The sequence below is a fragment of the Micromys minutus genome, assembly GCF_963924665.1.
Source record: "Micromys minutus genome assembly, chromosome: 1".
Classification (NCBI taxonomy): domain Eukaryota; kingdom Metazoa; phylum Chordata; class Mammalia; order Rodentia; family Muridae; genus Micromys; species Micromys minutus.
In genome coordinates, this window is record NC_137969.1 from 234304985 (window position 1) to 234330602 (window position 25618).

The 25618-nt window shown below is 40.0% G+C and overlaps 1 protein-coding gene across 2 annotated transcripts in view; it reads right to left on the minus strand.

Moving 5' to 3' along the window:
• CEP128 (centrosomal protein 128) overlaps positions 1 to 25618 on the minus strand; it is a gene marked incomplete at its 5' end in the record, with an annotated part of 311478 nt that overhangs the window by 264844 nt on the left and 21016 nt on the right. For both annotated transcript variants that reach the window (XM_080914797.1, XM_080914796.1), the window contains 2 exons: positions 16155 to 16271; positions 23722 to 23794. In XM_080914797.1, the coding sequence (XP_080770923.1) occupies positions 16155 to 16271; positions 23722 to 23794 (190 nt within the window). The remainder of the gene's footprint in view (positions 1 to 16154; positions 16272 to 23721; positions 23795 to 25618) is intronic.

Below are 25618 nucleotides of genomic sequence, written 5' to 3' on the forward strand. Positions count from 1 at the left end.
TTGTTTTGTTTTGATGGTCTTAAGAGACTCCATTACATGTGGTTAAGTTCAAATTATCAGAAGTAAAGCATTATCCAATGGTAATTATAATCCTTACCAAGAATTATAGCTATCCTTAAAGCTAACTAAGGTGTTCTAACATAAAGCCCAAAGATTTGCTTTGAGAATGGGCCTCCATGCCATCTGTTAAGCTCCTCTTCTTGTATGACCTGGTGCTTACTATGCTGGGAATGCAAGAGACATTACAAGTAATATTGTACGATACGTCAGAACTTATTCTGACCTACTTTCTCTAAGCAAACTTTGGGAAACTTCTCAACCACGGTCAGAATATATTACTGGTGTCTGTTACTGTTTGAGGCACCTGGATCCAATGAGGCCAAAGAAGGTCATAGGTTCAATCACCATGAATGCCGTTTCCTCTGCTGTGCCTCACAGCCATAATCTTTACCCCTAACACCTTAGCCAAAGGCCACACTGAAGATGGACTAGGCCAGAGATCTGGGGTGAGTCAGCAAAACTCCACTACCATGACTATGAAAACAATTCAAGACTAAAAGCCCTCCTAACCAGTGTCAGGATTTCAGCCTTCAAATGATTTTAAATTTGCAGATCTGCAAAACAAACACTTCGTTACTGCTTAAGAAGTTGGTGTGCTGAAATGCCATGCAAGTCTTTTAAAGTCTTTAATTCAAAAACAACAGTGGTAATAAGCATTATTCCCTGAAAGACCACTGCTTTTACTGGAACAGATTGTATTTTTATGCAATCTTTTACTTAATAAAAAACTTGCAAGTAAAGTTAAATGTGAGCCCAACAAGTGTACTTTCCAGGATTTCCTTCAAAATCAACCAGCAAAATGCTCTTAGCAGAGGCTCTGTTTTCATCTGAGTAGTTTCCTCTCAAAAGAGAGCCGGGTTTATTAGAGAACTGGAGCAACGCGATACTCCATTTGACTCTCCAAGCAGCACCACTGAGCTACAGCTGTTGACAAACAGAAGATCATACATAACTGTGGAAATTTAAATTAGAATTTCTCAAGGTTCATCTGTCTGTGAACAGAAAAGCCCATAAACACACAACATCCTCCATTGTTCAAAGTCAGGGAATGTTATTTTATGCCTTTGGGTTTGGGGATTTGGGGGTTTTACTACTTTCTAATAAAAATAAAGGAGGGCTGAATGGATGAATAAAGCTATCTGTAGCTTAGTGCTCTTTGTTTGCACAATATTATTATGCACTCAGTAGCTGCCCGATAAATATTAATTGATAATCATGGAAAAAGATTTTATAAACAGATGGCGTAGGAAAAATTCACTGAAGGATGCAGACAGAAACATCGCCCCTGTAACTCAGAGATGATACTAATCCTGCTTACAGAAACTCTCAGGCTGCGGTCAAGCAACTCTTCAGTCAACAAAAGCAAAAGACACTTTTCATCATCACCACAGAATCAGCAGCACTCAACACTTGTCTCATATGACTCTGCATAAAGGGACACACACAGACTCCTGACAGCCTTACTTGTTATCACTGGTAATGAAAAGGTGCACAGGAGGACATAAGAGCCCATGGCAAATACACATGATGTAAACAGTACCTTTCGATCTAGCAATATGTGGCATGAACACAAAGTGTCAGCCTTAAACCCAACTCACAATAGAAATAAGCCTCCATAACTTCAATTTCCAGCATTCTTGTACAAAATCAGAGACTTAACAGAACACCTTCACACATACTGAAAGAAAAGGCTTCCTTAAAACTAGAGTAGGCCGTTGTAAAAAGAACTGAAATGTTTCAAAATCCCAAAGGTATGAATAACCAGAAGAGTGCTCAAATCCTATGAAGTGTTATTCCTAACGAAGTAGGAAGGAGGAAGTTACAACCAAGCTTATCAACCTTAGAAGAACTACTATACACACACATACGCACTTTTCAAACTACCTGAGTAAATTAATATATACTATAGAATTTTAGAGAAAGACATTTGAAATGAGGAAGTGGGAGAAGCAGAAAGTACACTGCAAACATTTAATAACTAATAGGTTGAATAAGGTTTTCTTAAAATGTAAAAGCCTAGCTTTTTGATCCCAGCACCCAGTGCCCTCGCCTTTGATCCCAGCACTTGGGAGGCAGAGGCAGGCGATCTCTAGAGTACCATGCTATCCTGGTCTACAGAGTGAGTTCCAGGACAGCCAGGGTTACACAGAGAAACCCTGTCTCAGAAAAAGAAACTGTGGAAGCCTAAGAAGACTGGACCTTCGCTGTCCCTCACATGGAAAAGAGGTGATAGGTTTTCTAGGACAGCTCACGCTATACACCAGCTCACAAAACTGCCCTCTCTAAGGAATGTGAAAGCTGGCAGTGACCTTGCTGCCACTTCTTAGCTGACAGCACAGCTCTAAATTTTCAACTTGTGCCTTATCATTTTTACATACTAGACCTGTATCAGTGGAACGTTTTAATATAGGTAGCATTTCCAAGGGCTTCAATGGCTTGCCAAGACTGTCCACAATGTTTGTGAACCACCAAGCTTCCCTAAATGAAAATAGAAATCTGTTCCAAAGTTGATTCCCAGAGTCTCCAAAATCTTTTCCAACTTTGCTCCCAGAAAGTCTGGGGAAACTTTTTTTACAACTAAAAAAGAAAAGTTAGAATTGTTTCTGAGACATCTGACATAAGCAAAATCCAAGAAATCACAACACAGGCTAAACAAAGAGCTGGCAGACAAAAAGGGAAACCAGCAAAAGAGGAGGGGGAGAGACCACAGAGCACATGTGGGACCTGCTCAGCACACACTGTCCTTGGGGGCATCAGACACTTTTCAGGATAAAGCTCCCAAAAGTTGATCCCCGTTTCCATCCATTTCCTTTCTATCAGCATGCTGACACCAACAACTCAATCTGCTACGAACAACATTTGATGCCACGAAAAATTAATAAAATAATCCACATATAACAAACACTGAAGAGCAAGAAAAACAATTAAATGAGGTAATAGGTAAGAGTATAAGGGCAGTGATGGGAATCAAAACCCTCACAGCCAGGATTTAAGCCTTAAGTCGAGGATCACGGAAGTGCTCAACATGTTAGCTGGTAAGCCAGGGGCAAAACTCACACCCACAAAAACGTTTCCCACACTGATCTGAAAACACTAAGCCTCAGCAGAAATATGGTCTCCCAAGCACAAACGTAACCACAAAAAGCCCAAAACCATAACTTTTTTCCCTCCAGTGTCCTCTCCAGCCTGTGTATACCTGGAAATATTGCCTTACAGTAATTATGAAGAGTACCCAAAGGCAAGTCAGTATCATAGGTGACGTTAAACCATGGCTGCCAGCACAGCACGTGGCACATAGCGTACGGCAGTGCTCACCCAGTGATTCATTCATTTACTCATTCATTCAATGGACACCTAGCTTGGTCTTACTATTTCTCAGGCATTGCTAGAGGACCTAAGACTGGGCCATGAGCAGAAGCCATGAAGGGCTCACCCTCAAAGGCTGGTTAGAGGACAGACAGGTAACAATAATGGGAAAAGCACTGTTAAAAGAAAAAGAAAAAAAAAAGAAATGTAACCAACACAGAAGGGAAAAGGGCATTTCCTTGGATAGTTAATAAAGGCTTTCTGAAATAACCTTCTAAAGAAAAGGCAGATATAAGCCATGCAATTGTTGCAGAAATCAACTTCATGTCTCTGAAAACAGAAAGTACAAAAGTCCAAAGGCAGAAAGTGTAGAGTACTTGCCCACAGAAAGCCAAGATGGCCATTGTAAGTGACAATGATGCCTCTGTTTTTCCTGTGGGTACGTGGAGCACAGCACATGCTTAAACACCAGAGGACAACTTGCAAAGGCCGTCTCTCCACCATATGGGCTCAGGAGACTGAAGTCAGGTTATCCCACTTTACCCCAAGCATCTGTACCACTAAGCCATTATTCTGGCCCAAGGTCACTGTAACTGTCCCGCCGTCAACAAGAGTGAGAACAGAAAACTGCAGTGAGAAGAAAGCAGGAACCAGATTCAAGTGATTTTCAGTGTGAGGCTTTTCAATTTGTTGTAACTATAATAAAAGAAGAATGTGACGTCATCTGCATGCCAGGCAGGTGACACAGAGATGGCCCACGGCCTACTCTGTTTGCACAAGCAGAACACAGCAGCAGAGGTAACAGTCAGTAGCACTTACAAAGCAGATAAAGAGCCAACTTTCACAATCATTTTTCAATCAGAGTTGACAAGGTGTGAAGAATGAGAGAAAAGCAGACAAAAACACAACAGAAACTCACACTTCAACACTTAAAAGTACAATTATTTGACATCAACATGATTATCCATCTTCCTTAGAAGATGCAAGATCTATTCCTTTGAATAAAAGGCACCCAAGAATAAGAGATAGCACCTTATGAAGAAGTTTTCAGGTCAGAGAAGGCACGAACCGGAAAGCAGAGCTGTAGGCCCCAAGTCTGTGCAGACACTGGGCTATGAGAACCATCACTGTGACCTAATCCCCAGCCAAGCAAGCAGCCAGGGAGGCCATGGACACAAGTTCCAAGCCTGTGTACTTTCTACCACCCTAGGTCCATCAATTAAGTAAAGAACCTTACAACTCTGAACAGGGCTTGAAAGCTTCACCACAAATAGACTATTATTAGAAATAATTTGTTCCTCCCCTCCTGAGCAATAATTAGAGCCCGTTTCGATATGTGACAAAAAGAATTCACAAATCTGAATAGTATAAATCAAGTAAATGCACGAGCAATATGCCATGTTTGTTTATCAAGGAAACATGAGACTCGCTGAAGGAAATTGAACAGTACTAATTACAGGAGCCGAGGTAAATGGTACAAGGTACAAAAGGGGTCATCAGTAAGAGAAAGACATAACATTAGGAAAAGGCTCGGTGAGATGTGAGTGTAAAAAACAGGAGTGTCTAAGATGCCTGCTTAAAGCTTAGATACATCAAAAGTGGAAAAGAATCAGGAACGTATGAAATTAACTCTCATATCAAAAGATGGTCTCTGCCTTTCTGCATCTAAACAGACTAACTCCTAGATCTCCCAGATAAAGGAAAGAACAGAAGTAGAGGGAAGCCTAGATCTGGAGTATAAAAGCAGCACCAACAAGCCAGACCCAGGCTCCACACAGCATGTGTCCATATGCAGTCCTTCATTTTTCAACAGTGTGATGCTATACAGTTTCAATTTTAAGTTATAAAATGACAAATAATCATATTGTTATTAATTGTAAGACTGATGTCAAGGACAGTTTCCAGACTTGCTAAGAGTTGGGATATATATTCTGTATGCAATCCATCTTAAATAGACCTGGATCTCGAGAAAATAATGCCTACTGATGGTTCAATACTGACGACTAGTGGCCAAAAACATACAGCAAGCATTTATCCTACCATTTTTATTAACTCAATTTGAAACACTGAACGCAAATCACATAAAATTATTTTATTGAAACATTCAGAAAAAAAAAAGCACTAAGGAAAAGAACTGTATCCAAGGTTCCTTACATTATTTTCCAGGAGCCCAGCATAGTGAGCACACATCTGCAATCTCAGCACCTGGGAGGTAAGGAAGGATCAAGAATTCCAGATTACCCTTGTGACACATTATAAGCCTTGTTATGTGTTAGGACTGTTCACTGTCCATTATTTAGACAGTGTTCCAATACAGAACCCACTTGGAATCTGCTGTTGAGCTACAGAAGAGACAATTCTTTGTGCCATCTTATCTACAACCTTGAAACTAAATGATCTCCCAGAACTAATATGTCAAAGAGGTCTTAGTGTTAGAATCCATATACCTGGGGTAACTCCATTCTAAACCTTCTAACACTATTACATACTAAAATAGCAAATGATCATTGTGATAACATGGGACTTCGGAAAGATGAATTTCAACATAATGTCAAGCCCAGCAGCCTGCTACGGGAACATGTAATTTATTATAATATTAAATTGTGGTTGGTTATGCTCATAGGGTCATAGCTCTGTCATTTGAACCATTTCATATTAAATCTCAATGAAGTAGAGTTCACCTTTGCCTGCTTTGGAAATCATCTCTCCCAAAGTGTCACATGCAGAAGGATCATTTATATCTGAAAATAACACTCATCTGCTCAGCAGCTGTCGGCCCCATAATAGCATACTATGTGAATGACCTGGGACTTCGAGTCCCAGGACAAGAGTGGGCGGGAGTGACCTCATTTTTGGAAGAGAAGACCACATTCTACGGAAGAAGACATATGACCACACAAGTAAGCAAACAGCAGTTACAGTTTGTGTATGTGCCATGGCACTCAACAGTGAGACACTGGGAGGCCATGTTAGAAAGGAAGTAGTCCTAGCTGATGATGGCAAGAAAGTTGTATTAAGCTGAACTGTTATTTATCGAGATAAGATAGAAGAAAGCACTCTGGTTAGGGCAGCTTTGTAGAATGGCATATTCAAGCAGGTATGCGTAAGATTTTAGACTAAGGCTGGGTAGATGGCTCAGTCAGTCAGGTGCTCATAAGAGCATATAGACGTAGATCTATTCCCTACAACACTCAGAAGAAAGATGGGTTCAGCAGCATATGTCTGTAGCTACAGAGGAGGTCAGATGGGGATTTCTGGGGCTTGCTAGCTGACCAGTCTCCTGAATGGGTCATCTCTCAGTACAGAAATAGGCTAGTGATTAATGGCACCTGAGACTGACTCCTGCCTTCCAAATACACACACATGTTCAGGCACACCTGTATGTGTGTGTGCACGTGCAGGTGCTCATGAGCATGTGCACACACACGCACACACATATCTCACAATGTACAAACACTTTTATTAAATAATTTTATTTATTTATATTCCAAATGTTTCCATGTACACACATTTTTTAAAGTGTAGAACATCCATAAAGATGGAAATCTGACTACAAAGTCAACAAAAGGGACAAAATAATCCAATAGACAAGAGTGACAGGAGAAAAAGAGAGAAGATGATAGCATTTCCAACATGTTAGTAAGGTTAAACTTACCTAATAAGACTGCTTTAAGACCAGTGGTAAGGTGCTTACAAGGAAAGTGGGAGGAAGGATTAAAATAAAGACAAACATTGCATGCACAAATACAGAGACCTTGATAGGAACTCACTGTGAGCCAGATATGATGACGTATGTCGTTAATCCTAGCACTCACTCCGGAGGTATAAGTACAAGGACACAGCTGAGTTCAACGCCACACAGGGGTACACAGTGAGACTGTCCGAAAACAACAACTATAATAAAACTTACCACTATGTAAGTTTTTAAAAACAACTGGCCAGGAAGCACAAACACAAACTAGAAAAGGCAAAACTGACAGACAGACAGACAGAGAGAGAGAGAGAGAGAGAGAGAGAGAGAGAGAGAGAAATTAAGCCTAATATATTAAATAGGAACTCAGAAGAACAGAAAAAAATTGACAAATGAGACCTACACAATTCACATTAGTATCTGTGTCTCCTGCTGATTAACATATAAAATGCTGGACCCAAGGAAGGGAGAAAATCAGGTGACGATTTTATTGAGTTCTTAACCATGATACCAAAACACCATGGAACTTAGGTCCAAATGCAAATATCAATAAATTTCAAAAAAATTAAAATTACTTTGTTTTTCAAAGCAAAGTTTAAAAACTATAGATGGGCAGTGGAGGCACACGCCTTTAATCCAGGAGGCAGAGGCAGACAGAACTCTGAATGTAAGGCTAGACTGACCTACAGAGTAAGTTCCAGGACAGCCAGGGCTACAGGGAAACCCGGTCTTGAGGGGAGAATAAAAAGAACATACACACACACACAGAAGAGAGAGAGAGAGAGAGAGAGAGAGAGAGAGAGAGAGAGAGAGAGAGAGAGAGAGAGAGAGAGAGAGAGAGCTGCTGAAAATTCCAAAAGGACATATAGAAAGTTGTGCTCACCACTATAATGGGTTTAGAAAGAAAGCATTCTAAGAGAACAGTACATCAAAACACAGTTTGACAATAAATTTAAAGTACTGATTTTTTAAAAGAAGCATATTTAATGTCCAATCCTAGAAAATAAAATGGAACAATCTTTTTAAGATAGAAAAGGTCTAAGTGCAGATGTTGACACACTAGACAAAGTTTCACTCAAAAGGGAAACTAAAAAAAAAAAAATGTTCATATTTCTAGTAAAGTACATGAAACAGGAATATTTGATAATACTAAGGATTATAGCTGCTTTTTAAGTCAAAAAGCTCTACAAACCAAATCTGCAGCTATCAAAACAACAGCAGGAACTAATGACTTTATGCTCATGTTCTTCCTAGCATTAAAGAAACAGATCTCTTTATTAACAAACTAAAGCAGAAAAGTAAAGATGAAACCTATCTAAACTCTACTTAAGATTAACATAACATTGCTTCTTATGTTTTTTTAACTGAAAATACATTTTTCATAGAATATACTCTAATTACAGTCTTCCCTCCCTTAATTCCTCCCACATCCTCCTCACATTCCCTTCCACCCAAATCCACCCTTTTTTCCTTCTCTTATTAAAAAACAGACATCTAAATAATAATAAAATAAAGTAAAAACATCAGAAGAAAAAGAAGCCAAAGAAAAAGCAGAAGAAACATATAGACAGATAATAAAAACACAAAACTGCAAACAATAACACATATGCAAAATACCTAAAGGTAAAAGAAAAAGAAAAATCCAACAAAGCACTGAGAAAAAATCCTCCAAACCTGCCGCTGTTTGTTTTGTGTTGCTCCACTGTGGGGTACGGAGCTGCCTTCAAGGATGGTTTGTACACCCAATAGAACTCCACTGAACAAAAGGAGTCTTTCCTTTGGGAGTAGTTATCAACTGGAGGCAACTTCTGGGTGAGGAATGAGGGCTTGTGTCCTCTTCCTCTATTAGCTCTCAGACTCCATTTGGTTTAGACCTATGCATGCTGCCAGTCTGTGAGTTCATATATGCTTCAGTCCTGTTGTGTCTAAACAGCCTTGTTTCCTGGTGTTGTGCATCCCTTCTGGCTCTCACAATCTTTCCACCTCATCTTCTGCAGAGTTCTATGAGCCCTGAGGGGAGGGATTTGATGAAGACATTCCATATAGGACTGAGTGTCCCAAGGTCTCTACTTTCTGCACACAGTCTCTGTATTTGTGCAAGAGGAAGCTTCTCTGATGATGAACAACTTATCTATGAGTATAGCAGAATGTCTCAAGGAATAATGTTGCTACATTCCTTTAGCAGAACAGCATTTGGTTTTCCCCTGGCCTATCCAGTCTCAGGTTCTTGATCACTGAAAAGCATTGGTGTGGGTTTCATCTTATGGAGTGAGCCTTAAATCCAGTCAGATAATGGTTGGTGACTCCAACAAGCTTTGTGCCACTATTACACTGGCATATCTTGCAGGCCACCATTGTTGATGGAAAACTTTGTAGTTTACTATTCTCTTCAGAGTTCAGTGTACCTCCCATTACTGTGAACACTAGTTAGAAGGGGTGAAGCCTCAAAGTAGGCAACAGTTCAACCTCTTGGTGTTCACAATTATGTAGGTGTTGTCTTCAGCAACAGAGCCTTATCAATTTGTGAAGAGCAATAGTCTGGGTTTCCATGAGGACCCTTCAGCCAACAACTCAAATGGATGTAACCCATTCCCAGATATGGATGTTTCCTTTGATGATAAGAAGTAAGAAGTTGGGGCTCTCCTGTTATTTGGATCTGTTACATAATGTATATATTTTACAAAGCTTCTACTAAATTAGTTTTGCATGCCACTCAAATGGCCCTTCGTTTGAACTGTCCCCACCCCCGCCACATCACCTGCATCACCACCACCCTTGTCCATTCACTACAATGGATTCTATCCCCTCTCTCTAGGGAGATCCATACCTCCCTCTCGTCACTTACGTCATACCTAACTTATGTGCTTGTATACATCATAGGCTTTATACACATCAAAGACTTTACATCTAATATTTGTATAAGCAAACACATACTATGTTTGTCTTTTTAGGGAGTGTTACTTCACTCGGGATGATTTTTTTTTTTCTAGCTCCATCCATTTCTCTGTGACTTTTATCTCATTTTTTAATGGCTGAGTATACTACTGTGTAAATTTCTTTACCCACTTATCCACTAATTGACATCTAGTCTAGTTTGAATTTCTGGCTATTAGGAATAGATCAGCCAATAACAAGGTCAAGCAGGTATCTCTGTACTATAATAAAACACCTTTCAATCTATGCCTGGGCTATAGCTGGGCCTTGAAGTAAACCTATTCCAGCTTCCTGAATAACTCCCACTGGTTTTCATAGTGTTTGTACAGGTTTACACTCCTACCAGCAATAGACGAGATTCCCCTTGCAACATATTCTCACCAGCATGAGATGTCATTTTTTACTGATCTTGGCCATTCTGGCTGATGTAAGATGAAATCTCAAAGACGTTTTGGTTTGCACATCCCTGATGACTAAGGATATTGAACATTTCTTTAAGTGATTCACAACCAGTTTCGTTTCTTCTTTTAAAAACTCCGTTTAGATCTCTACCCCATTTTTCAACTGGGTTGTTTGATTTCTTGATGTGCACTTGTAGAGTTCTTTATATATTTTAAACATTAGTCCTCTATAGGCTGTATAGTTGGTAAAACCCTTTTTTCATTGTGTAACCTGACATTAGTCCAAATGGTGGGACCTTTGCCACAACAGAAGCTTTTGGTTTCTTGAGGTCCTATTTATCACTTGTTGGTCTGAGTGCCTGTGCCATCCACACTCTGGTCAGAAAGTATTTTTCCTATGCCAATGAGTTCAGTTTCTCTTCTATAAAGTTCAGTGTACCTGGCCTTATAGTGAGGCCTCTGATCCACCCACCTGAAGCTGAGTTCTCTGAAGAGCTAAGCATGCATATAACTTGCATCTTAAAATCAGAGAAGGCAGCATGAAGAAGATGCTATAGAATGGCTGCCGTTATCGGTGTAAATATAAAAATGCTAAAGAAAACACTAGTAGGGCTGGAGAGTTGGCTCTTCCAAAGGACCTGAGTTCAATTCCAAACAACCAAATAGTGGCTCACAGCCATCTGTAATAAGATCTGATGCCCTCTTCTGGTGTGTTTGAAGACAGCTACAGTGTACTCATATAAATAAAATAAATAAATTTTAAAAAGAAAGAAAACACTAGTAAATTAATTCACTAATGCATAAAAACAACATATCATTAACAAAGTGCTCAGCTATGTAAGTCAAGCTCAATAAATGTCAAACCAGCAACATTAAAAATAATTACATGTAAATGTCATAAGAGAAAACTCAGGTAGCTAAGGGTTCTGACATCTCTCATAACCCATCATGATTTTAAATGAAAATAAAAAATAACACAAAATTTTCTCTTGTCAGACAGAACAAAAAGAAATGTTTCTATGTTCAGTGTTTATTTCAAACCTAGGAGCAGGTACCACAGAAGGATACACTTAGAAACACATCAAGCTAAGATTAAGGCCACAACCCATGCTGACTATGATTTTATTCCACGCTGGCCCTGAGGTTCCACCCATGGAATGAGACTAATTTTGGAGTTGAGGAAAATAAAAGGATAATTAAAACCCAGTCCTTTGTGCCCCTAAGATGACTGAATGTAGAAGTCAATAGCAGCCAGTGAGTGCTCTTCTATACATGGTTAATAACCCATCAGATACAATGAAAGAAAGTATCTCATCCCCACAAAGAGAAAAACTCCTGAGGTACCAAGGAATAAATTTAAGGTCTATAAGACCCTCAAACAACTTTTATAAACTTAACGTTTATTAAATATTATTGAAAATGATACAAAAGACCTTCCATTCAAATCGACGTAATACAGAAATAGCTCAACACTCTTTAGCAAGGCCTCCTTTGTCTCCAGGATGAACTGGTATTCTCAAAGCCTCGCCTCACAGTTTGCTTGCTCTGCTTTCCCCAGGCAGCTGCTGCCATAACTTCGCTGCCATCATGGACCCCCTCTGAATCCATTCGCTCAAATAAACTTTTCTTCCATCAGTCGCTTTGGGCCACGGCATTTTAATCACAGCAACAAAAGTGACCGATAACATCAAAGAACTTAAAAAACATATGGAGGGATGACCTTACAAACTATAGGCCGCCCCAGCAAGACTTCTGAGATACTAGCACAGCATCCAAAGTCAGCGACCATCTTTCCTGCCATGAGAAAGCCTGCCGTCCACCTGTAACAGTAGGAGTGGCTGTGTTCAAACAGGGAATGGAACCCCAGAGCTGCTGGCAACAGAAAGAAGGTAAATCATTCCATAGGAACTAACTCAAACTAAGAAAAGGAGAGTGACTTTGCGTCCACTACTTTCCAGTGCTTGATGCTGCTTTTCATTACACAAATAGAGGCAAAGGTCCCCTCAAAACCATCGGGGGTGTTAGGCCTCCCCCTCAAGCTGCAGCCGAAAATGACTGTCAACCTCCAACGCCGGGGATGGTTTTAGTGACTCTTCCTCATTCCTCAACAATTTTAGGACTCATAATCCTTCACTCTTTGAGACGCACATTTTTAAGATGTAAAAGAATGTAATGGTTAAAAGTCTAGTCCCTCTTACCTACCTGACTTCAACTCCCTCCAAAGCCAGACACAAACACACCTGGAGCTATTGGCATTTAATATAGGAATTTCCATAAGCATTTCCAATATAAAAAAGAAAGCAAAGCTTTCTCCTTAAACATGACCTTTCCAGAACACTCTAAGCCATTTAACTTGGGAACAGAAAAAAAGCCCAAATTAATATTTTCCAGATCCCACTGCCTTGTTTATAAGCCACAAGCACCTTTTAAAAACGTATAGGTCACTGCTTACATTAAAGTGACAAAGTACGGGATGAAAGGTTTCTTATCAACAGTGATCTCTCTATTGTACTGTCAGGGATGCAAACCAACCACAGCTCAGGGCCGACTGACAATCGCAGTGCACACGCTCAGGCTTTGGCTTCCCGGGAACTGGGGTGGGAAGCAATCTTCCTCTCCCTTTCTTTGTGTGCATTCTGCAGAGAGAGGAGAATAAGTGTGGAAATTTTCTCTAATTCTCTCTTGCAAAAAAGGACAATTGTCACTTCAGTACTATTCTTATGCTCACCAGATGCAATTTGCTTTCAGAATAAATGTATAAAAATCAAGATTTAAGGGGGGGGCTACCCACTTGCTCTATCTAGTTATTCAAACCAAGTATCCTCCAAGTAACTACCAAGTAACAGGGGCATGCTTCCTGTATGAAATGGAGGAAAAAAATGAATTATTTTAAGCAAGGCAACTAACTGTCTCCTTTAAGCTTATACTGCCCTTTCATGGTAGAATCCTCTTTCCGTGGTTTGAACTGAGAGTATCTACTAATATGTGAAAAAGGTGGCCAATTGATAACCATCAATCTGTAACTACATATATTTTTGAGAAATTTAGGGAAGAGCATTTTAAAACTAAAAAAATCCTAATTTGTTTTGATTCTTTGCTTTTCTTATTTTTCTTGATTTTTATACTTTATAGATATATTTAGTACTGAAAAAGAAATGTCAATAAAATAATTCTCAGTGGCAGGGAGGGAATGTATTCAAAGTAATTAAATAAGAATTTTCACTAAGATAAACAGATGAACAGATAAGGGGGGAGGGGGAGGGGGAGGGAAGGAAGGGGGGAGGACAGACAGATAGACAGACAGACAGATGAAAGGTAAAGAAAATCTATCCACATACATATAAAAGGAATCAATGGGTCAGTTGTTTTTTGATCACTAGTTGGCACCACTTACTCTAACAATGGTTTCACAGAAAAATCAGCAGCGTCCACCCAAATTAGCAGGTAAAATATGATTTGAAATCTGGGATCTTTTTAAGTCTCCTCATAAAACACAATGACATTAGAATATAGCAGTGCTGGAGTGAGGAGCCTGGCAGGCAGCCCCACAGTCAGATGCTCAGTTTTCACTAGCACATGACTTCTTATGTGCCACTCCAAAAGACACAAAACCAGTTTTCTGGCTTCCCTGCCAAGAACGCAAAAACCCCCAACTCAAAGGCACCCTATAAAACACCCTACAAAGTCATCATCGATGAGAACTGAATCACTGTACAGAAACCAACACCCTGTGGCCTGGGGTTCACTCTCGGCCACAGAAGAGTATGAGTAGCAAAATTTGCATGAAACCTACAGTTCAGACATCTGAATGCGTGGTGCTAAGCACCCCATGGTAATCACCGCCCTGTGATTATAGGAGAAAGCACACAGGAGTTAAGTATTTCACCAAGGATGGAGTGTGGGCAAGAGGAGCACAGTTGTTAGAAAGCCCAGATGTGGGAGGGCTGGGAGATGAGCCAAGTGCTCGGAAGGGAGCATCTGGTCAAGGCGGATACTCGTTAACCATCTACCACCAAATAAAACTAAGGGTTCAATATCATAGCCAGAAAGGTTAACCAACTTCCAGGATGAGAAAGGGAGCAACTGGAACACACACTGACACCCACTAGGCTCAATGCTGGCGCCAATGGCTTAACAGCAATCTTTTCTAGAGTATCATAATAAAACTGCAGGCATCAATGGCTGCTACTCACCAATTCTGACAGGAGTGCTCTAACTAAAGTTCCTCTGTTTATCTTTGGGTACACATGGACTAGTTCACTTTATTCTGTGTGGTTTATACCCTATTGTTTCAGCTATACCTGCAAATGGTGACTTAGGAGCCAGGAATGAATTAGCACTGCCACCAGAGAAAGAACACGTCGTAAATGTGTCTAACCGTGTCTCTAGATAGATGTCATTTCCCATTTTACTGCAGACTGTGTTTGCAGCATTCCTCGATTCCAAACAATATAAACCACTCTTTGAGTCCCTTTAATGTAAATATATTTACATTTGTCCTGGCTGGTTTTTGTCAACCTGACATAAGAGTTGCTGGGGAAAAAGGACTCTCAATTGAAAAAAAAAAAAAAAAAAAAAGCCTACATAAGATTTGCCTGTTGGCAAGTGTGTAGTGCATTTTCTTGACTGATGATGTGAGAGGACCCAGCCTATTGTGGGTGGCGCCACACCCGGGCTTGCATTCATAGGTGCTATAAAAATGCAAGCTAAGTAAAGCATGAGGGGTGAGACAGTAAGCCACACTCTTCCACAGGCTCTGCACCAGCTCCTGCCTGCAGGTTCCTCCCTCACCCTCTCTGTGATGGACTGTGATGTGGAAGTATAAGCTAACACACAGCTTCCCTCCCCAAGCTGCTTATGATGGTGTTCTATCACAGCAACAGAAGACAGCATCATACCTGCGGCCTTCTCAAAACCATTTCGGAATAAAACACTATACACTTTAGGTATATTAGAAAAGATGGCAAAGTCGGGCTCGTAAAACATGAACGCTGAGGAGACCCGATTACACAGAAATTCCTTGTTCTACTTTTTAACATCATACATCTAAACTTTCAGTGTAAAATGGAATATAGACCTAGAGAGTTACATGCAGCTTCAGAACTGGTTTGATGAGAAACTAATTCATAGAATGGTAAACTTCTGTGAAGTCCAGACTGGCAATACCATGAGCAGCACATGTTCTGTCAGAACTTCTCGGATCTGCCACTGAGCTACACGAGTGGCCAAGGATGGGTTTTGAAGGCGCAGGAAAGGTTTCAATTTAATGAAACCTTATTTACAAAATGAGCTGAGATGTGGTGCTGCCTGGTGTCAGGTCCATGCCTTCAGGACAGTGAGAGTAGCTACTCTTTGGCTGTTGTAATACACTGTTGAGCACATTGGAGACACATGCATTAAGTCACATAATTTCCACCCAGGCGATTAGGTCGAGATTAGTATCCCATAGAAGAGTTTACTTTAAAAAAAAAAAAAAAAAAAAAAAAAAAAGTCCAGGTCATACAAACTATAGGATCCATCATTCTACATTCTGAACTATAACCAGATGCTATACTTCTCTTGTGGGATGAATTGTATACCTGTGGGCTGTACATACATACCATGTGCAACCTATAGAATTGTAGCTATTTCTTATCTTCCTGACTCCACCCCCCAAGTGCTTGAATCACAGACCCAGTTTGTGTGATGTTCTGCCAACTGAGTTATATCCAACCCAATGACTAAATAATAATCCAAACCCCATCAAAGCACTTCTCACAAACCTCCTGAAGCTTCAAGGACACGAGTCCCAGCTGATCATGACGTCTTTCCACCAGCTCTCTTTCTAGGCGCATCTCTCTTTCTATTTCCTGAAGCCGCTGCTCCACTCGATCTGAAACCTCAAGATGAAGAGAGAACATGTGACATTAGGGAGCTAGCAGGACAGGAGAGGCCCGCACGCTGCCCTGAGACGCTCTGCCTAACGCATTGACTTTCTAAGGACACCACTTAGAACACACAGGCAAAAAGCTAACTCAAAGTTACAAAACAAAGCAATCATCAGGTTCAAATACCCACACCTTGAGCTCAACAACAGGACTCAAATTTTTCAAACTACAATACAGTAATTGTTGCACTCAAAAGTGCATCCAAATACACTAACTAGAAAAGAGTGCCCTCTGGCTGTGCAAAGTGAAATAGCAGCTTGGCCAACAATGGCCTTTATTAGTTTATTCACGCTGAGCTGTCCTATCCCTTTTTACCCATGAGCCTGATGGTCTGGAAAACCCTGCTGTGAGCACGCACACCTCATCCAAAGGCCTCCGCCTGAGCTTGACAAGGTTTTCAACTGCGATTTACTAAAAAATTAAAAGTTGAAAAGATCAAACACTAAAGGCAACTTGAAAAATGCTTAATTAGGACTCAAAAACAAACATGAAAAAATTCTTTCTGACACAAGGTATTCCTTAATAAACTGTTGTGCAAATCCAAATGGAACTTATATATGTCATTATATATATCCATAAAATAATATGCACTGGCAATGTATATATCCGGAGAACAGAAGACATTTCATATTCATTTAAAAGAATATATAAAACCATATTATTTAAGACATCTTTCTGCTAGTTCTATGTTTCATAATATTTTCATCAAATAATTTACACTAGGACATAAAACTAAGGGATATAAAACATTTCATATTCATTTAAAAAAATAAATAAAGCCCTATTATTTAAAACATGTTTTTCTAGATCTGTGTTTCATGAAAAATTAAGAGTGGTCTGCTCACAGGGCTGGAGGGATGGCTCAGTATGTAAGGTGCTTGAGTACAAGAACCTGAGTTCCAGTCTCCAGACATTCATGAAGTAGCAGAGTGGCAGGCATGTGGAATCCTAGATCTCTAGCAAAATGAGAAAGATACAGAATTCCCAGGAGCTTAGAGGCCCGCAAACCTGACAAAGACCAGACCCTGTCCCCAACAAGGTAGAAAGCAATAATCAACACATAGGTTGTCCTCCGAACCCATACATCAGTGTTCCTCAACCTGTGGGGTGTGGCCTCTTTGAGTTGCACGAGCCTTTCACAGAGGTCACCATCAGCAAACACAGATATTTCCATCATAATTCATAACAATAGCAAAATTGGTTATAAAGTAGCGACAAAATAATGTTATGGGGGGGGTCACCACAACATGAGAAACTGTATTAGATGGGTCATAGCACTGGGAAGGTTGAGAACCAATGACTTACATGCACACTTTGGTGTACATATACAGAGAGAGACAGACAGAGACAGAGAGACAGACAGAGAGAGACAGAGGCAGAAATCGAGAGGCAGAGACAGAGAAAGAGAGAGAGGCAGAGACAGAGAGAGAAAGAGAGGGGCAGAGAAAGAAAGGCAGACAGAGTGAGAGAACTTCTTAGGAACACATGAGGGACTTTGCTAAAGTGACAGGAATGCTCTAAACTATACTGTGGAACAGTCACACAGCTCAGTAAATTTACTACAAGGCACTAAATTACATTGTTAGAGTAGATTAATGTGATGAAAAGTATAGCTCAGTAAACCTGTCATTTAAAAAGACATATAAAGCCAGGTTTGATGGTTCATGCCTATAACTCCAGTGCTTGAAAAATAAAGGTAGGGGAGTCATGAGTTCAAGGACAACCCTAGGCTACACAGTTTGAGGCTAGCATAACCGTCAAAAGTCTAAAAGATACCAAATAGCTGAGAAACACCTAAGGAAATGCTCAACATCCCTAGTCATCAAGAAAATGCAAATCAAAACAACCCTGAGATTCCATCCACCTCACACCAGTTAGAATGGCTAAGATCAAAAAAAAAAAAAAAAAAAAAAAAAAACCTCAGATGACAGCAGATGCTGACAAGGATGTAAAGAAAGAGAAACACTCCTCCATTGTTGGTGGGATTGCAGGCTAGAACAACTACTCTGGAAATCAGTCTGATGATTCCTCAGAAAACTGAACATAGTACTGCCTGAAGACCCAGCTATTCCACTCCTGGGAATATACCCAAAGACGCTCCAACATATAACAAGGACACATGCTCCACCATGTTCATAGCAGCCTTACTTATAATATCCAGAAGCTGGAAAGAACAGATGTCCTTCAAAAGAGGAATGGATACAGAAATTGTAGTACTTTAGAAACAAAAACTTTATAAAATTCCCAGGCAAATGAATAGAAGCTATCACCCTGAGTGAGGTCACCCAGTCACAAAAGAACACACATAATATGTACTTGCTGATAAGCAGATACTAGTCCCAAAAAGCTCTGAATACCCAAGGAACAATTCACAGATCTAATGAAGCTCAAAAAGAAGGAAGGCCAGAATGTGGATGCCTCAGTCCTTCTTAGAAGGGAGGACAAAACACTCACAGGAGGACATAATGGGACAAATAGAGGAGCAAAGATTGAAGAAAAGTTCATTCAGAGACTGTCTCATGAGGGGATTCATCACATATGCAGCCACCAAACCAAAGCCCTATTGCTGATGCCAAGAAATTCTTACTGGCAGGAGCCAGATATGGATGCCCCCTAAGAGGCTCTGCCAGAGTCATACAGACACAGTTGCAAATGCTTGCAGCTAACCATCAGACTGAGAACAGGGACCCCAATGAAGGGGCTAAAGAAAGGACTGAAGGAGCCAAGAGGGGTTTGCAACCCAATGGGAAGAACAACGTTATCACCAACCAAACCCTCCAGAGCTCCCAGGGACTAAAACACCAACCAATGAGCACACATGGAGAAACGCATGGCTCCAGTTGCATATGTACCAGAGGACAGCATTGTCTGGAATCAATGGGAGAAGAGACCTTTGGTCCAGTGAAGGCATGTTTTCCCAGTGTAGGGGAATACCAAGGCATTGAGGTGGAAAGGGAGGTTGGGAGAGGGAACGCCAGCATGGAAGTAATTTGAGGAGGAGGGGTAATGGGAGTCCGGGGAAAGGGGATAACATTTGAAATGTAAATACAGAGGATATACAATAAAAATTAATTTTAAAAAATAAAGTCTAAAATAGAAGGAAAAGCCTCCATTGGGGAATGTCCTAATCAGATTGGCCTGTGGGGATTGTACAGTTAAGAGCCCACTGTGAATACCACCATCCTCTGGGCAGATAGTCCTGAGTGAGCTGCTTAAAAAGCTAGGGAAGTGCAAGCCTGGGAATGCACTCTTCCAAGCTTCTGGTTCAAGAGTCTGTTACAGTTCTTGCTCTGACTTTCCTCAAAGATGAGCTACGACCTAGAAGTAGAAGTCAAATAAACCCTTTCTTTCTCTAAATTGTTTTTGGTCAACGGTGTTTGTGGCTATAGCAAAATGAAAACAGAACACCATATAAATAAATACTTTGTTCTATTGTTACAATATATGCAACGCCTCTGTTCTATTGCATGCAGTGTATACTAAATTCTTGAAATTTCATCAACGACGACTGATATCAGAAACAGCAAAATCTATGTTTTCATTTTCAGTTTTAACAGGGACACAACTACAGAAAACTAAGTTGAAATGTTCTCCATAAATAATCAAACTACATTCTCCAATCACACTCAACAAAGTGAAATACAGGAAGCTAATAAACTGCAATTTCCCTACGAGGGAAATGAAACTTGGAGTATCACAGTTAAGTGTTACACGAACAGTCACCATGATCTCACGATCTCTTGCTATCAATAACAACTACTCCTTTCCAAAGCACAGTTTGAATCAACCCAAAAATACTACCAGTCACAGGGAATTCACGAGTCTTATTCTGACATACGTGACAACAACCAACACTTTTTGTCTCTCAAAGAAAAATGTGCTCCATAAACTTTCAAGATATGCTTTATTTCCTGTGGAAATGCATGGAAAATAACTGCAGCCTCAGAATAACGTCCAATAAGTGTGATCAACAATGAGCACCCCAGAACGTACACCTGGTGGGAGTTGGAGGCTCTCGTCTATCTTCTCTCACGTCTGTGTTCAGCATTGAAATTCCACACAGTGAACCTGTACAGCGCTGGCAAATCTGTTGAAACTAAACTCTAGAGGGAGAACAGCTGCAGCCTCTGTGAAGTTTAACGTTCAGGGAACAAAACTGCATCTTCTCTGACAGCATGCCATCCTGAATTCACAGATACAGCACAATATGTCAAACGGTTCTATATTGTCAACATCAACTTTGGCTGGAATAAATGAGTCACAAAATCTAAATTAAACTTTATACAAACATCATGGGGCCTTCAGAAGACCTGCTAAAATTCGATAATATAGTTTAAGTTTTGATTAAGACTACTTAGTCAAGACTGCATACCAAGTAAGATTAGAGAAACCCTTATTCAAGCCTTACATACCAGAAAACCTTACTTACCAGCACAGTGCAGAAACAAACTATGGTGAGAGCTGTCAGGTAAGCACACAATCAGACATCTCAAACTTTCTCATTAAAACAGGGCTCTGCCTTAATGGAGGGGCAACCTGGATGGCTGGGTAACTGCTTTTGTGACACCAGCTGCCTCTAGGCTGCACTGAGTTCCTGACATTTGGCACACAGACATTTCTAGATACTCATTTTAACTACAATTTTGAAAAACCTTAAAGAAACTTGGCAAAACTTCAGAAATCCTACCAAGTAATAGGCTTCACTCTAGAGGTAATAAAAAAAACTGGATACATTAAAACCACATTATACATGTCTAGTCTCACCTCACACTGAGCTATGTGTCAATCAGACAGTGACTTGCTTTCTAGACACCTACTGTTCAGTTAACTAAGTCAGTATATTCAAACAAAAAAGACATTATTATTATTATTATTATTATTATTATTATTATTATTATTATTATTAAACCATCCATGTGGGGTGTGTGTGTGTGTGTGTATGTGTGTGTGTGTGTGTGTGTGTGTGTGTGTGTGTGTGTACACAGACAGGCCCTGGTGCACACAGGGAGATCAGAAGACAACCTTCCAATCAACAGATTGGGAAAAGATCTTTACCAACCCCACATCTGATGGAGGTCTAATATCCAATGTATACAAAGAACTCAAGAAGTTAGATGCCAGAGAATCAAATGAACCTATTAAAAAATGGGGTACAGAGCTAAACAAAAATTCTCAATTGAGAAATATCGAATGGCTGAGAAGCATCTAAGGAAGTTCTCGACATCCCTAGTCATCAGGAAAATGCAAATCAAAACAACCCTGAGATTCCACCTCACACCAGTCAGAATAGCTAAGATCAAAAATTCAGATGACAAAAGATGCTGATGAGGATGTAGAGAAAGAGGAACACTTCCCCACTGTTGGTGGTGTTGTAGGCTGGTACAACCACTCTGGAAATCAGTCTGGCGGTTCCTCAGAAAATAGGACATAGTCCTACCTGAAGACCCAGTTATTCCACTTCTGGGCATGTACCCCAGAGATGCTCCAACATACAACAAAGATACATGCACCACAATGTTCATAGCAGCTCTATTTATAATAGCCAGAAGCTGGAAGGAACCCAGATGTCCTTCAGTAGATGAATGGATACAAAACTTGTGGTATGTTTACACAATGGAGTACTATTCAACTACCAGAAACAATGACTTTATGAAATTCCTAAGAAAATGGCTGCATCTAGAGAAGATCATCCTGAGTGAGATAACCCAGTCATAGATGAACAGACATAATGTGCAGTCACTGATAACTGAATACTAACCCCAGAAAGCTCTGTACACCCCAGAAACAACTCACAGGCCATATTAAGCTCAAGAAAAACAAAAGCCAAAAAATGAAAGCCTCAGTCCTTCTTAGGAAAAAGATAAATGTATAGCACCCTCTCAGAGTGTGGTACACCTGGACCTTAAACCATTAATAATCCAAGAGCTAAGAATATAGCCTTGTGGCAATTTTTGGTATTCAAAGATCATTATGCTTAATCTATACTCACCAAGAAAACTGTTTCCATGTTACGTTCTGTCCTACATGTACTTTATGCTATGGTAACTAGTGGGATTTCAATGCATGCTATGAAACCTCTAAAAGAATTAAGTACTGACAAAAAAATATTCATAAAGTGTTATGCCAAAATGCCTTTAAAAATCTGCATATGTATCCCTCTTTTTTTTTTTTAATAAAGTTGTAAGAGAGGAAAAAGAAGAAGAAGAAGAAGAAGAAGAAGAAGAAGAAGAAGAAGAAGAAGAAGAAGAAGAAGAAGAAGAAGAAGAAGAAGAAGAAGAAGAAGAAAACCTTCCAGAGGTGGTTCTCTCTGTCTAAGGTGGGTTCTGGGATGGAACTCTGGATGCATGGCAAGTGCTTGGAGCCACTGAGCCATACTGTCAACCCCAGAAATGACCGATGATTAACGTACTGGATGTTTTAAACATTTTAAATGGATAAAACTTCAACTGTTGGTGAATTTGATACACTTGGGAAAAAAAAAAAACCTAAGACTATATGTGAAAAATGTGAGTATCCCCTACCTAGTCACATAAGCCACTCCCAAGTCTTAACAGTAAAGAAAATTTACCAAAAAAGAAATGAGATACTAAGGTTTATTTTTCCCATCATGGACCTTACAAAAAATCACCAGAGAGGAAAAGTAGGCAATACATCAAGATTTCCTGTTGTTGAAATGGGTACATTTCACTGGAGCAGCCACTGAGTCATCGCTTTGAAAATAGAAGACATCCATCTCTTGACAGGTTCAGATACTACATTCAGACTTCAAGATGAACTGACCTGTCTACAGAGACTCTAAATACAACTGAAGAAATACAGTCTGCTTTAACTAGAATCTTAAATTTGAATAAAATATTCCAGGGGAGAAAAAAAATCTATTAACTTTTTTCATCTTGGAAAAACAAAATGTGAGAAGTGAAAGCTGCTCCTGGAGTTGACAAGTTTGTTAACACTTGAGCAACATTTTCTATTAATACTTTTCTCAAAAAAAAAAAAAGAAGCAAAGAAAAATGATTTGTTTTGTCTGATGTTTTTAAAACTAGGTCTCAATATATAGTCCAGGCTAAACTAGACTCAAGAATAAAGATTTGATTAAAAATAAATACGTGAACACTAAAACATGATCATTGGAAAATTTTAAAATCTCACCACCAGATTCTGACGAGTCTAACAACCATCCTCTCATCTATTGACAGTAGAAATGAGCCCTGGTTTGGGGTTTGGTTTTTTTGAGGGGCAACAGTGTCTCGCTATGCACTCAGGCTACTCTAGAACCAGTGACATCATCCAATCTGGCTTCAGATTTGTGGTCCTCTGCCTCAGCCTCCTAAGAACTGGAATTACAAGTGTGGTCCACAAATCGTGGCTTTTGATTGAAGCTTTATAAAGGAAGAATCCTCACCACATCTTGTTTCTGGGCTTCATTAAGCTTTTCAGTCAATTCTTCTAACGCCCTTTTTGTTTCAGCATCAGACCTAAGCAAAGAAAAAAGCAGGTTTCAAGTTAATTAATTGTTTTAAAGTTACAGTGTTTTTTTATTGATGTTGTTATTGTTTTGAACTGGGAACCAAAGCACTTCCTAGGCAAGTGCTTTAACACTGAGCTAAATCCCTGCCCCTCACAGTAATTGCTATTCCATAATTCTCAGCTGAATTCCCCTCCAGAGCCTGATAAAACATGCCAGCGGGGCACGCCCCACAAAATTTATGAATCAGCAAGTCAGGGATCAGGCCCAGGAATGTGTATTTCTACAAATTCCTACATCACGCTAAAGCTGCAGAGCTGAGTCCCCGTCTTTGAGCACCACCACCACACTGGATTCCTCCAGCAGGCAGGCCTCAAAGTAGGAAGGAACAAAGAAACCGTTCTAAAGACCAAAGGGAAAATAAAACTACTCATCTCATAACCTGTTTGAGATATACAAACTCCATCCTTAATAAGTGCAGCAATCATGGAGTCTAAGAAGACTGGCAAGAAAAGCCTTTCTCCCATACACTCTACTGCCTTTGGAGGTACTCGCAGCCAGTATCCAAACACCATTCCATTCTTAATCCTTTCACTTGTTGCCAACATCATTTCTAATCAAATGCATCCAGTTGACTCCTTGTTCTGAAGTATCTAGCTCGCTAACTCTTCTGCAGTACTGGTCATGCTCACTGCCGCTGTGCACTCTTCGGTTACAACATGCACGACATGCATGGAGCCCGTCATTCTTAGTAGACTGGAGTTCTGCTCACCTTCCATCTCACATTTCAGTCAGCCTCACCCCTGGGTCGTCACTCTGGGGCTGTTATTTCTCCTAATATTATCTCATTATGGCTTGGTGGTACCCATCATGTCCATTGATACCCATCCCCCTTCCTGCATGAATCATCTATATACATATACATATACATCATATACATACACATACACATACATATAATTTAGTCCTGTCCCCTTGGACAAAAAGCAATTACTTTCTTACTTTCTTACCCTAGCTTGGTGTATCTGCAAGCTTGCTGTCTGGCTGTCATAAAGGAGTTATTCTCACTGAATTCTAAGGATACCTTTACTAACTCTTATTTTCCTTCATTTTTTTATACTCTACAACTACCTACTACTGGCACAAAGGAAAGCAACTATCTTTGTAATGCTCACCTGGCATACCCAACGTTTCTGTAATATCTCAATAATCTGAGAAGATATTTTAACTGTTGTTTTTCACAGTATCCATTACTACTTCTGATTGTATCTCGTCTTAGTGATAATATTATTGTAGTTATCTAATTTACAATTAGATAATTTCTCAGAGAGCAGTATGGCACATCCATATCCACTGGAAACACGGAGTCATGACATCACCCAGCACAGCTCCTTGACATAGTTCCAGCAAAGATGAGCCAACCGCTGCAAATGCTGTCCTTCTGTCTCTAACTTTTGGGTTTTGGTCTCTGTGTATTGTATTTCGGGGGACTTTTTGCATTGATTCATTTTATGTCTTTTCCCAAGACAATTTATGTCTGAGTCTTTTTAGTATAATCCTAAAGTTAACTTTATTTGACTACTATCTGGAAATCTTCTTTATGCCCTGGAGATCAGTAAGCACACAGAAGCACATAGCTAGATGAGGCCATTACTCCAGGAATTTTCGTGGGGCATCTGCCCCTGAGCAAGCTCTAACAGTACAATTAGTGCAGGGTAAACAGAGACACAAAAACAAACTCTGACTGGCCAGGAGAATAGGACGGGAGAATAGGTGACAGATTCACGGCCTCCATCCACAATTCCCTTAGAGCTCTCTGAAAGTGTAGTTTAAA